Consider the following 14064-nt stretch of genomic DNA (forward strand, 5'->3'; position numbering starts at 1 on the left):
CAATAAATGTTTGTAGAAATGACTAGATGAGGGAACGTCCGGCACATTTCTCAGATGCGGTGACGTCAGCCCCACCTCTTATCAGGATCCCCGATAAGCCCTTTTTTTTTTCTTTTTACATTATAATATGGTTTAATGTTGACTCTAGAAAGTAAAGTGACAAGTTCCTTACTGCAGTAAGATTTCCAAGAAAACCTCCATTTGCAAATATATCTTTCTTACACATACACACACTCTGCCAGTTGGGAATCAATCCTCTCGTTCTAATGGCTGGGAGCTCAAGGGAATTCAAAGGCATCCACACTCTGGGATGAATTACCTCAGTTAAGTGATCAGTGAGCTCCCCTAAGCTGACTGAAGGGTCACCAGAGGCATGGGGGAGCTTTCATTGTGGCCGGTAATAATTTTGGAACTTGGAACATGTCAAGAATGGGTGGGATTTCTCAGCGTGAGTATTCAGTGATCGCCCGGGAAATGAGGGAACTGGCCACTCAAGGGGCGGGAAGAACAAGAAAGATGTTTCCACTTACTCCGCAAATGTCCCAAGGTCTTGCCTTTTCAGGGAACCGGTGGGAAACGAGAAAAGCTCTAGGCAGACATTGGTTCAAATGTCGGCTTTGCTTTTTACTTTCTGTAACATGGTGGTCAGTTGACTTTCGTCTCCCTGACCCTTTGTTTCCTCATCTGAAAAATGGGTACAGTAGCAGTACCTCACTCATAGGGTTATTGCAAGAATTAAATAATAAAATTTATATAAAGTACCTAGGCATTAAGGTGCCAAATAAATGAAAACTGTTCCCTTGCCCCTAAATAAACCAAAATGCTTTCCAAAAGCCTGTAGTTGTAATATACTAAAATTCTGGAGATAAGATCTCTCTGCAGTGATCAGTGTTCAGTGTGTACCTACCTTCTTGCAGTGGCTTATGTGGTTATTGATTGCCTGCCAAATAGGTGTCCCTCTAGAGCATTGCAGGTGTCTAAATAAATATGTATTGAAGGACAGTGAAATGACCATAATCTGAGCAGCTCTGTTCCAAGCACTAGCAGAGGAAGTGAACAGAGCTTTTTTATTTTATTGTAACCTCTTTCCACACAGTAGGCTCAGCCTGACTTGGTCCGGCTTATTTCCCATGTAATTAATGATCTATACTTCTTGTTTGTGACGCTGAGCAATTCAGCAGGAGGATGGGGGGAAATCATTTCATTTCTGGATGCTAATTCCAGTAGCAGCTGTTTTCTGCTAACAGAGAAATATGGCTGCACTAACAACTTTACACTCCAGCAAAAACATTTCACGGGGGTGCGTGCTGAGCTGTGAAGGACCAGTGTGGTGTTTGTTTGCTTCCAGGAGATGCAGAAACATGAATCACAATTGACTCATTCCATTTCCACACGCACGTTTCCTAACAGTTCGGATGAATGGCCATCTTCTATTTGCAGTGGCAAAGAATCTTTCCGTCAAAGCGATATCTTCCATCACTTCTGTTCATGGAACGTGTCCAAACCTTCCCTAGTTGAAGCATTTTCAAAAACCAAAAACATAAGGATTGGTTTCCCGTGACTGTGGGGGTGTGTGTGTGTGTGTTGAACACATCTTTGTATATTGTTCATTAAAAAGAAGCAATTTGCCCAACAATATACAAGACCGGAACCAACGCATGATTTTTTAAAAAAGACAGCTCTCACACATGCACACACATATCTTGTTAAAATTAAGGTATGAATGGTGATTGTCCCTGGGATTACCACGTAATGTTCAGTTTCTTCTTTGTTCTCTGGGTCTCCTAGTGTTTCTTCCATGAATATGCATTATTTTCATGAAAAGTAAAATCTGTAAAAGGACAGGCCTCCGAGTTTCAGGGAACAGCCCCCAAACTCTTCATTTTTGAAAGGTGTCGTAACTGCATTTGGAGAAGGAGCACGTGCAGCTTTTGAAAGAGGTTTCGGCAGCTGAGCCTGCAGAGACGGCGCAGCCCTTCCCTCCACCGGCCGTGCAGGTGCGTGGCCATGGTGGTCCACGCTGGAGAAACACTTCCTGGGGATCACTGATTAAAAATCTCTCCCTTAGCTGTGTCTTGAGTCCCCGGTGCCCTCCGCCAACCAGCCCCTGGAATGCCCAGCTCCTTGGTCACTTTCTCCAGTTAGCTCCCTTCGGCAGATTTGCTGAGCTCCTGGGACAGGAACGTACATTCCTCGGTGCCACATGTGGTGCCTCCCGGTCACGTCACCCACTGCCCCATCCCCTCCCCCTGTTCCCCAAGTGCCCTCACCTGCTCCTCACTCCTCCCCCTCCAGGTTCTCATCTGAGTGGGTGCTACCTGTGGGCCCTGTGGTGCCCTTGTGAGCTTAGACCCAGGCCCCTCGGGCGCCAGGCCCCTTCCTGGTCCGTGGTCAGGCCTGTCCCAGAGCTGCTCGATGGCACGGACCGCACGCTTTTCACGTGTGCTTAGAATGTGTAGGCTCACAGCTATCCCGTCAACGGAGCGAATGAGTGGGTATTTCAAGTAGGCGTCTAGAATTTCTCATTTCATCAATTACGGGAGTAAGTGATTGGGGAAGAATCAAATGACCCGAGAAGATACTAAAATAGAACTTAATCTCGGGCAGCTTTGCTCTCTATTTCTAACCCTCACTCTGCTCAGAAGGAGATGTTCTCACGTGCTGGCGCTTCTGCTGTTCTGGGATGTCCTGTGGCTCTTCCCAGGCCTGCACTGCCCGGTGGAAGCAGAGGAGAGCGGGGTTTCGGTCCATTCACCAGGGTTACTTCCAGCTGGTGCTGTTTCCTGCGTGGGAGATTTCAGGACTGTTAGTTAATCTCTCTGTTCCTCATGTCTTCATCATAATTAGTGAAAGAAATTAAAAAGACTGTATATGTAATGTGTCCATTCATTTGATAAATATTTATATATTGGGTGCCTGCTGTATGCCAGGCACATTTTAGTGACCAAAACAAAACAAAAATGTACTTTTAGTGGGAAGAAAGACCGGAAGCAAAGAGTAGTGAGAGCCAGGAAGCAGGGTGGGAGGGGAGGATGGCCTAGCCAGGAAATGCCCTCTCTGAGGATGTGCTGATTAGGGCAGACCGAAGGGAGTGATGGAGTGAGCGGGCATGGGTGTGTGTGTGTGTGTGTGTCAGGACAGGCCTGTGTAAGGGTGTGTGTGTGGGTGTGTGTGTGTGTGTGTGTCAGGACAGGCCTGTGTACGGGGGGGTGGTGTGGGTGTGGGTGGGTGTGTGTGTGCACGCGCACGCGCGTGCAGAGGTCATGCCCCTCGCTGCCCAGCAGAGGGAGCAGCAGACAAAGAAGCAGGAGCTGAAGTCCAGGAGCCTGGAGGTGCTGGTGCAGGAGGGTTTTGGCCGCAGCACATAGGACTCATCAACAGGAAGGGCTCAGTAAATACATGTTTCCTTAGTTTATTTTTTCCTCCTTTTTTCTTTCCTGTACTTAAACAATATGAAAGCGTTTTCTAAACTGTTCCATAGTAACGTAGCCCAGGGAAGTCACTTAGCCTTACTATGTTTTTAGTCTGCCAAACCGCCTTATACCTTCTTTAATCAATATACCTATCAATTAGCACTAAATTTCAGGGAAGAACGCTAACATCTGAAATTACTGTTATTACTGTAGTGATTCCTGAGCCTTCTGGTGCCTGGGTCCTGGGACTTTGGGTGGGCGCCCTCCTCCACTATTCTGTGTCCCTGGCTCGGTCCTGGCAGTGTCAGCTGCTTAAATGGTCACAAATTGGGTGTACTTGGCTTCTCAGTCGCCTTTGGAACCATGGGTCGTTTGTCAGGCATCTCACTGGCATTTGGGGGAAGCGCACTATGTATAGACGAGATGTGTCTGTCAAGTGCCATCCACGTTGGGGCGGCAAAGTCTTCCCAGGGGACTTGACCGACCTTCCGAGGGAATATGTGTCACGTGTCACCATTGCCGAAGTTGTGGGTCAGTCGTGGAATCACTCAAACTCTATAAAACCCTTATCATTAATTAGAAGCATTCTGGTAATATGTTTTGAAGTAGTTCATGCTTAGAAATGAGAGGTGAATGGTGCTGTTTAATTTTCCTGAACTGGAGTCTGTTTTCCTGTTTTAAGATTTTGTGTCTGTTTTGTATTGTTTTGGCTGCATCTGTTGGTAAAGTTGTTCAGACACATTGGAGTAACGTAACAGATTTTGGAAGAAAAAGAAATCATCTAGTTAACCCTCTGCCACATTCAAATGTGGATGGTGTCTAAAATTTTGTCAGTTTTTCAAAGAGATTTCTCTACTTAGGTTAAGAAATTTGAACCCTCTTCTAATACACAATCAGCCTAGGCCTGGGAAGCTCTCCCTGTGTCTGAGTCAGATCTTCTACATTTGAGGGCCTTTCTTCTTTGTTGGTGCGAATGGGAAACAGCTGCCTAGCTTCCCCTCACACAGCCTTCACGTACTCGAAGATGGTCATTAAGTCACTCCCCAGCCTTCTGTCCTCGGGGACTAAAGAGCACTTTAGCCCGTCTTCAAAGTTCTGTTTTCCAGCCCTTTAATCATCTCTCCATCTTCCCTAAGCTTTCCTACGTCCTTCTTTAAAAGTGGATGGCAAACTGGAACAGTATCCATTACTGGGATCGCTACCTTTTCAGGCTGTCAGATGTCATTGTCATTCATGTGGAAAATCCAGTGATTTTTGTCAGCATCCAAAACAGATGAGCTGCAGGACAATAGTGCCTCTTCCCGGGGCCAGCCTAGGTGTGTGGTGCGGCTGCCATCTTGGCATCTGAGGCCTTTCGCAGCGCACGTTCCAGGTGTGTTGCAGTAATCACGACGTCATGCCTGACCAGCTCTGCAGGACAGGAACCCTTTCCCAAGGAGAACTCTCCTTCCAGGACTTGACTTCTGGTTTCCAAGCCAAAGGCACGTTCAGTGAACATGAAACCCCGCGGCTCTCTCACTTCTCCCCGCACACAGCTTGCTTGGGAACAGATAGCTACAGGACAGGGGGCTCGTCTTCGCTATCTAATCTCATGGAAACCACAGAGAGAGGAAGATCTGGAAAACTGTCCAGAGAGCACAGGAAGGCAGACAGAAACTAAGTGCCCGTTGGCCATCTTGAGAGCGTCTGGACGCTGCTGTTCAGGGTTTGGACTGCGACCTCGCCCTACCTGCTTTCCTTCTGTTTTCCCTAAAGAACTTACGTTGCTTGGATGGAAATGCTCTTGGCGTGGGGATTTTGAAAATCCTGACTGTCAGTTGGGCAGACACGCCCCACTAAGGCGTTCCAGTGCTTACTTCAGCGGGTTTCTGTGGAAGCCGAGCCCAGCCCCAGCACTCAGACATTCCCCTCCTTGTGAGCTCCTGTAAGAAGCAGACGTGCTGACGTCAGCCTTTGGCCAGCGTCTGGCCTTGGACAAATGCAGGCAGGAGGGCAAGAAAGTTTTGACAAGAATGATTAGATGGCAAGACTCCATTTAGGGAAAGCCTAAATTAGCGTGACTGTCTAGATATTACAAGGTCTGTATGAATTATATGTGTGAAGAGATTTGTTGATAAGTGATGTGAAATCCTGGCTAAATTTTTCCCTCTCCAGATATTGGGGCTCATTAAACTAGATCTCACGGCTGGTAATTGCCCTTGTACTTTTGAGAGGAGTAATGTAAATTTCACATTGCAACCAAAACCTGGGACATCGGGTTTGGGATAATTAATTACTGGGGTCTTTATGAATGAATGATGAATGAATGAATGAATGAATGAATGAATGAATGAATGAATGAACGAACGAACGAACAAACTCCACTACATTTTACAGCAAGATACAGTATTGAAAGTGCCAGCTGTTTGTACATGGATATGTGTGGGTTCCAGAAAGGTACATTTCTAGGGACCATGCCCACTCTTCATTGAAAGGTGGATTTTCCTGGTTCCATTCCAATTAACCCCCACGATATTTATGCACAGTTAAAAGACATTTGGTAGGCCTCTGAAAAAATTTTTATTTCTTTAATGAAATTCAGAATCCTGATGGGTTAGACAAGACTTCATCAACTTCCCTGCCTGAAACTACACGCCTGCCCCACAGGGCACTGACCCTGCAGGTGAGGGGGACATGCTCCAGGTAACTTCTTTTTCTCTTTGTCCCAGTCTAACAGGCAACCGGCTAAGCTGAACCTCCTCACCTGCCAGGTTAAACCAAGTGCCGAGGACAAGAAGTCTTTTGACCTGATCTCACGTGAGTCCTTTTTCTCTCCAAGTCCATTCCTGGGGATTATGGCGGCTGCACGTTTCCATTCTCCGGGCGTTGGAGCAGCAGCTTTGCCAAGCAGATCCCTCACGTCTCTTAATTTGCACTGAGCCCACCAGCTCGCAAGGAGAGCACAGCACTGTCAGCTCTGACGTGCAGTGAACCAGGACCTCCATTTGTACATTGAACTAGACCAATGCTTGACCGTGATACATGGCTTTTCCCTTGCACAGCTTTTGCTAAGTGCATTCCCATTTCTCTCCTAAGTCTGGTCTTGGGTGTGAGATCCGGCATAGGTATTTTGTCGGAAATCCCAGGTGATTCCCAGGTGTACCTGTGGATGAGAAGCACTGCGGTCGATTGGGAGTGCAGGTGTGCAGCTGTACCTGTACAACTGATTTGCCCAGAGTTTTATCCCTGCAAGATCGAGCTCTTAAAGGAAAAATCATTTCCTTGCTCCCAAGAGCAGCTGCCTTCCAACTCCATGAGTCGATGGCACTGCATGCCATCCCTGTGGTACTCCAGGGGTCAGAGCGTGCTTTTCTCTTGGGCGAGTGTGTAGGGACCCACCCTGTATGCCCTGTATTCTCAGTCTTCAGAGAGTTGGTGGCAGGAGGAGGCTGTTTTCTCCTGGGCGGGTGGCTCCCTGTGCCTGCGCTGGTCCCATGGGTGCACTTAGGACCCTCACTGTGGCTAAGGGGACACTTTGGCGGCCGTGCCAATGCAGTGACTGCACAAACACTCTGCAATCCCACCGCACTGCCTTTCCGTCGGGGCAGGCTGGCAGCCTGATGCCTGCTGTGTGTGTTGCAGGCACAGAGTACTTTCCTGCCCCTTCACATCCTCCTGATGCTGTCATGTGAATGAAGCCCAAACACAGTCCCAACCCCAAAAACTGACTTGGCCCTGAGACTCTGCACGGAATCTGAGCTGAATTCTGGAGCATCCGTTGAAGCTCAGATTCTGCATGATGTTTATGACCAACAGATTTCTCGAGTTATTAATGAGAACTTGGATTTATAATGTGATTTCAAAAAGCCAAGAACCCCAGAATTTCAGGACCTGTAGGTTATTAATAATAGTCCTCAGTCATTGAACATCTAATATGTATGTGCCAGGTGTGCACCCTCACAAAAGCCCTACCAGTTGCCTATTTTACAGAGAACTCAGGCTCTGAATTCTATGAAAGAGCGTTCCTTGTGTCCACCTGCCCCAGCTCGCCATCCGAGTTAGGCCGCTCCCTTCTGACTTGGGTAGCGGCTTGAAGATGACCATGGAGCGGAAAGAAGTTGAGGCCTTCTTCCCGAAGCCTGATTCAACCAGAACGCAACCCAGAGCTGCTCTGTGGGTTATGAATCATTTCTGAAAAGGAAATTATTTTGTAAAGGAAACGCAGTGAGAGGCAAACTGGAAATGAACAGTGACATATTGAATTGGCAGCTAGCACTCCCATTTGTCACCGAAATCCATTTCATCGGGTGGGACCAGACCCCCTTCCCACTTTGTTTTTCAGAAGAAGTGCCAGACGTTTGTGTGGTATTTGCGTTTATTTTTATTTGGCACTTCAGAAAAATAATACTGACCAAGTGAATTGTGTAGCTGCTAAAACAAGATAGTGCAACATTAAAATAATACTAAAATCCTGCTTTTACTGTGGGTTTTTTCCCCCAGGAACTTTCAAAATTTGCATTGTACCTGAAGGTATTCTGCTTTCTAAGGTTTTACTTTTGTTTTTCTTGTTTGTGTTGCAGATAATAGGACGTATCACTTTCAGGCGGAAGATGAGCAGGATTATATGGTGTAAGTAGTTTTGAAATCGTGGCACAGTGCACTTCTGTCCTGTACACTCTGCCTCCGCGTTTTCTTTCTGTGACTGAGACCCACTCCTGGTGCTTCCACATGCTTCTCTCTCACCTCGGGGCCTTCACACGTTGCTCTTCTCTGTCTGAGGTGCCCAGTGAACTCCAGCCTCACCCCCCACGGGTTTGCTCCCTCCTCACATCGCCTCGGCCTCTTCACACCCCTCCATGATCCCCTGTTCAGTCTGAACCCCCTAGAGACTGAGGGCGACAACAGTGCCTTCCTTCCATCTGGCAGTCACATCGCCTGCCCGTAGGAGGGGCTTACTCAGTGTGTGGTGTCCAAGTGCGTGAGCCAAGCCACCTGGATCCTTAGCTGTGACTATGAGAGGAGCAGGACAGCCTGGCCCTTCTGAAGGGATGGTATTGGCAGGTACCTCTTGTGGGCTGAGCGTGGCTCCGTTAAAGGGAGCCTGGTGTTGTGGGAAGAACTGCGTTGGGTGTCACTCTGTCCTGCGTTGGAATCCTACCCTCACCTGACCAGGTGTGCAACCTTAGGCGGCCCCCTGTTTTAATATCGTCCCGGTCCCGAGCCGTCTTCATTTCTTCTTCCTGTCATTTGCCAGGACAGAAAAAAAAGGCAGTGTGTGACCATGACATTGGCAGCTGCTTGAGACGGGGGACGTTTGTGTGAAAGCTGCCAGTTAAACATTTTGGAGTGTTCAAGTTTTTACATTCCCGTCCCATCGGTGGCACACAATAAGGACTGTTATTTTCCTTCCGTAATTGTTTCCGTTGAGCCACAAGTTCTGCTCGTAGCTCTTCTCCTTACACTTACCCCTTTCTCGCTCTCCTCTTCCCGTCCCCCTTTCCTCTGGAGAATTTTACTCTCTCTCCACCTTTGGGGAGAAACGATAGGGATCAGAAAGAGTAAGGAACGGGTAGAAAGGATGTAGATTTGGGAGAAACAGAGTAAAACCAGCTGAGAGAAGGTAGGAGAGACGAAGGGAAAAGAGGAGAAAGGTCTGTTGGCCATTCATTCACCTGAGCATTTCATGACTGCTGACTGCCAAGAGCTATGCCAAGCATCGAGCACACATACACGTGAAGGTGGACAGTCGCCCCAGAAGGCACTCGCCCTCCCCTGGAGAGAAGGGCAGGTGACAGAGAGGGGACAGACGAGGCAGGTGCTGGGGACACAGGCAAGGGGCGCACACCCACCCTCTTGGGGTCCTGGGGGTGTTGCTCACAGCCGACTTCCGAGAGGACGGTGTGGGACGGGTATAAATACTGTGCACTGTGGGCCTAGAAGCTACAGGAAGGAAGCGATTGGTGGCTACATGTTATGGGCAGAGAGCTGGCCAACTGGAGGGTGACTGGAAACAAGGTGAGAATGGGAAAGGTCAGGAGGGCTGGCCTTCCACCCTCAGATTCAGAAAGAGGTGATACTCACCAGAAAAATCAGTACCATTGGTTGAGATCATACGGTGTCAAGTGCACGTCGTGCCTTATCATCCTCACAACCCAAGAAAGTGGTGACTGTTAGTTGGACGGTGAGGCAGGTGAGACATGGTGTGCTGCTGTCCCAGGGCTCTTAGGGTCCAGCTGGAGGAAGAAGTCTGCCCGTGTCAGTGGACATCCCGTTCTCTCAGGGTTGGCACCATTGTGAGCCAGGCGGCAGGGGCCCACCTCCACTATCTCTGATCCTTTCAAATACACCACAGGATTGACATAATCATACCCGTTTTTGCAGAGGTTTAAACTCAAAACAGTTGATGTAGGATTGGAATTCTGACTCGAATGCTTGCGCCATTTCCAGCTCCTCACACAGGTTCCATAAAATGTTCAGCCATGTGATTGAGGGTCCGTAGGCGATAGGGATAGGAATTTGGAGATGAGAGAATTGAAAAGTCCGGGCCGTTACCTTTGCCTGGATTTGGTTGGCATCGCTTGGTTTGCTTTTAAGAACTTCCAACCCCTTCGTAAGACAAGGGAACAATAGGTGCTTCTTAAAGTTCCCTTTGGAAGGGAGCAGTGAAAGTGTGTGATGCATTGAGCAGACCGGCGTTCCTGGTTTTGTGATGGGTGTTTCTGGTCCCTGCTAGAAAAGGGACAGCAGGCAGTCACGTATCTGGGGCACTCCACACACGGGTCCCTTCTCTTATTTCACTCTCCGCTTTTTTTACTTTCCGAAAGCCCTAAGTGGGAGAACAGGTGAAAGGTGGTCTGTGTGAGGCGGGGAACACATCCACTTCTCTGTTCTCCTATATCTCACACCCAGACCTTTAAGATTTTATTTACTCTTACAATTTGCAAGTCATTCAGTTTGGTCAAAGGAGTACCGGTTTCCTGCCTGCTGGGACCACACACCCTTCCGTAAAAGGGTTGCTTGGCTCATTCTGCATTTGTGGCACATTTGGCACTTGGAATTCTCTGGGTGCTGGTGGTGATGTGATGAGGTAAAAAGGCAAAAACAGCATCATGGGAGGAACTCTGAAAAACAGGAGTCATTAGAATTGTTTTGAGTGAGGGAGGAGGTGTGGCTTCTGCAGAGAAAGCACGTGCCCGGGCGGGAGACCTCTGTTCTTCATTTACCTCCAAGTTACACAAAGGCAGTTTCATTGCAACTTCAGCTCCTTTCTCATGTGAAAGTGTCCGGTGAAAACGAACAAAGAATCACTTCCCACCAAGGTACGATAGAAGGAGCAGCTGCATGTTCAAAGTCAGGCTGACTGGACTCCTGGTCCCGGCTCAGCCGGTCAGTGGCTTTTTGACCTGGGCAGGTCATCACACCTCGGTCTTTTTGCCAGTAGGATGGGGATTATACGCCTCGCTTACAGGATTTTGAGACTTGGGATGGAATGTCTAAAGCTCTTGCTCATACAGTGCAATTTTTTAAATCCAGTAAACTCAAAGTGACTTTTAAAGTATTAAAATGTAATTACGTATTATTTTATTGCTTATATTTTTTTGTATGTCTGTCGCTTTAAAGTAATTTAAAAGTCTTTTCTTAATTGTCAGAAGTAGTTGCTTTGATTCTCCACCCTTTTGAAATGTAGCCATTCCATTCCACCACATTTGAATTATTCCTCCAGAAAATTAATTATCCTTTCAGTATGTCTTTTCTGTTTATCATGACACAGTTTATTTCTTTGTCATGACCTCTTGAGTAAAAAGCAAAAACAGCATAATGGGACGAACTCTGAAAAAAAGGAGTCATTGGAAGTGTTTTTCATCCCAGTCTGACACCGCCGGTCCAGCTGGAGGACCCTGGGCAAGTCACTTAACCACTCGAGTTCAGGGGCCTCGTCTCTAAGGCATTACGTTACAGGCCCTAGCTTGCTGGAGGATTCTATTTCAGAAATCCTAAGCACTTGGCACATAGTAGAAACTTATAATATTACCTAGGCAAAATATCATCATGCTTGAGGAAAACAAAATAGAGACTGCAGTCAAAGTGAAAACTTCCGTAATGTTAGTGCCACTGATAAAATGCACTGATAAAAGTGATGGGTTCTGTTGAATCCAGTTTCTTAAACTGTTTTCAACAAAACGATTTCTAGTTTCTCACGTGAGACTAAATGGTTGGAAAAAAAGCTAGTTAATTTTAAAGGTATTAAGTGACCACCCCCTCATTGCTAGACTGTTGGTTGTGAGGTACTGAGTTTTGTGCCTCACAGTAGAAAAGCTAAGCTGTGAACTTGTATTTCCTCATAATGTGCTACAGGTGAGCGCCCCCTGGAGTCAAAGGTGTGACTTGCAGGTCACACACTCCAGGTGATTTGGTTTGTCTTTTAATTACCATGGCTGTCTCTATTACTTATTCAAAACCTTTTATAGATAGTCCTTTGTTTCATATCCATTTGATCCTACAAGACACCAAACAACTAGAGACTTGGTTCTGTCTGAACCTCTGTATTTTCTGCCAAGAGTAGATATTAGCTGTCTATGCAGTAGGTGAGAACACGGCGGTTTGGAAACGTTTTTCATTTTCTTCTTAAAAAAATAACTTTGGCTTATTTTCCTCATTCATGAAAGAAATACAAGCTCCTTTTAGATATGGAAAATTACAGAAAGGCAGGCACAGAGTCAAGCAATCCATCCCTTTTTCCTACAGAAAACCACTCAGGGACAAACAATTATTAACATTTTGTGAATTTCCTTCTAGCCTTTTCATTTCCCAAAGAGAAATATAATACATACATACACTTAAATGTGGGGTTATGTGTCCTATAACAATTTTCCCTGTTTGTCTCATGAAACATTATATTGTGAGCTTTTCCCCAATGTCATTCAAAAATTAGTTCAAAACTTAAATTTAAGTAACTATTCCACTTCGTGGTTATTTCATGCTTTATTAATCAACCCCCTGTTGTTAGGTACTTAGGTTGTTTCATGTGTAGCTTGGTAGCCAAGGATTGTTGTGTTTGGCGCACACTGTGGTCGTACTGCATATATAGTTTTAACAGCCTTCACTTTTCATTTCGTAGAATAAGTGTCAGCGTGTTTGCATGTTAATATACCTTTTTCATAATGACACGTTTTCGTGGCTGCTAATGAAGCACCCTGTTCATTGTCACCAAGTGCCCTCCCTCACTGCCATGGCCTTCCAGAGCACAGAGGCCTTTTGCTGAACTCGTTCCTGCCCCCTCTCCATTCCCCACCATTTCTTCCTCCTGCCCGCGTCGGGCTGGTCTCCCCGAGTCCGCTTCATTCTGCCATTCCCTGTATTCTGTCCCCATGGACGTGCAAGCGTCTGTATAGTCATGTAAGTCCTCAGGTCGCTGATCTTGACCTTGCTCGTTTCTCCCCTTTTTCTCATTTGTGTTGCTTTCCATTCTTTAACGTGCTCTTTCCTCTAGGTTTAATTTCTTTCATTTTTCCTCACTTTATTGCTCTTTTGAGAGTGGGGTCTTTGGGGGGATTTCTTGGTGAACATAGATTTTTTTTGCAGTGATGGGAGGAAACAGTGGCCAGGCCCTTACGTCTCCTTCCTCCGGTTTTTGACAACAGGTGGATATCAGTATTGATGAATAGCAAAGAAGAGGCCCTGACCATGGCCTTTCGTGGAGAGCAGAGCGCCGGGGAGAACAGCCTGGAAGACCTGACAAAAGCCATCATTGAGGATGTCCAGCGGCTCCCTGGGAATGACATCTGCTGTGACTGTGGCTCAGCAGGTATTTGTCTCCACATGGAGCCGACTTGTTAAACACCCTTCTCTGCCTTCAGAATATAAGTGAGCTAGTTACTTAAAAGCCTTCTCTTCTCATGGACACAGACGCACAGCCAACACGTATTCTCAACCTGAATGGCCCCACCTCTGACTGCTTTTACCCACGCGTTTTCTCTGCCTGGAGAGCTCCCTCCTGCTCTCCCTATGATCACCTGCCAAAATGCTACCTTTCCTAGTGAGGGCCAGCGCAGTAGCGCCATGGACAGTGCAGAGAGAGCATGGACAGGGAGTCCGTCATCCTGATTTTGAATCGGTCACCAGCCTGCCACCGCCTGGGTGACCTCATGCTAAGTCCCTTTACTATTCTCATCTTCAGTTTCCTCATCCTAAAAATGGGATGATAAACCTCAGCTGGTAGGAGGGCTTAATGCAACGGTGTATGTGCGGCCGGACACATTCCTCGCCTTCCTGCTTAGTGAAACGTCGCCAACCTTTATATCAACCCCTCCTCCCCCCACCAAAACTTCTGTTTTCCAGTAGCATCTGTATTACCTAGGTTTTGGCAGTAGCTGACATTTATTCAGGGCTTACATTGTAATGAGGATTGTGCTAGTTGTTTGGCTTATATTATCTTCCTGAACCTTCACGTTAGCTCTGTGAGCAACATCGTAATATTATCCCATTTTACAGATGAGAAAACCGGGGACTCAGAGAAGTTCAGTGTCTTGCCTCACGTCGCACATTGAGTATGGTCAGGACATAGACGCAAACCTGCTCTCCTTAAGCATTAGAATGCGTGAGGCTTTCCTTGTGAAAGTGGGCTTCTCTACACAACATGCCATAAGCACCTCAGAGACACATGTCACCTTTT

The 14064-nt window shown here is 46.9% G+C and overlaps 1 protein-coding gene across 6 annotated transcripts in view; it reads left to right on the top strand.

Annotated features, from left to right (window-relative positions):
• Positions 1-14064, top strand: part of ASAP1 (ArfGAP with SH3 domain, ankyrin repeat and PH domain 1) — a 292224-nt gene that overhangs the window by 236795 nt on the left and 41365 nt on the right. For all 6 annotated transcript variants that reach the window (XM_074316674.1, XM_074316673.1, XM_074316677.1 and 3 more), the window contains 3 exons: positions 6122-6209; positions 7973-8021; positions 13034-13197. In XM_074316674.1, the coding sequence (XP_074172775.1) occupies positions 6122-6209; positions 7973-8021; positions 13034-13197 (301 nt within the window). The remainder of the gene's footprint in view (positions 1-6121; positions 6210-7972; positions 8022-13033; positions 13198-14064) is intronic.

The sequence above is a fragment of the Rhinolophus sinicus genome, linkage group LG12, assembly GCF_036562045.2.
Source record: "Rhinolophus sinicus isolate RSC01 linkage group LG12, ASM3656204v1, whole genome shotgun sequence".
NCBI classification, from domain to species: Eukaryota; Metazoa; Chordata; class Mammalia; order Chiroptera; family Rhinolophidae; genus Rhinolophus; species Rhinolophus sinicus.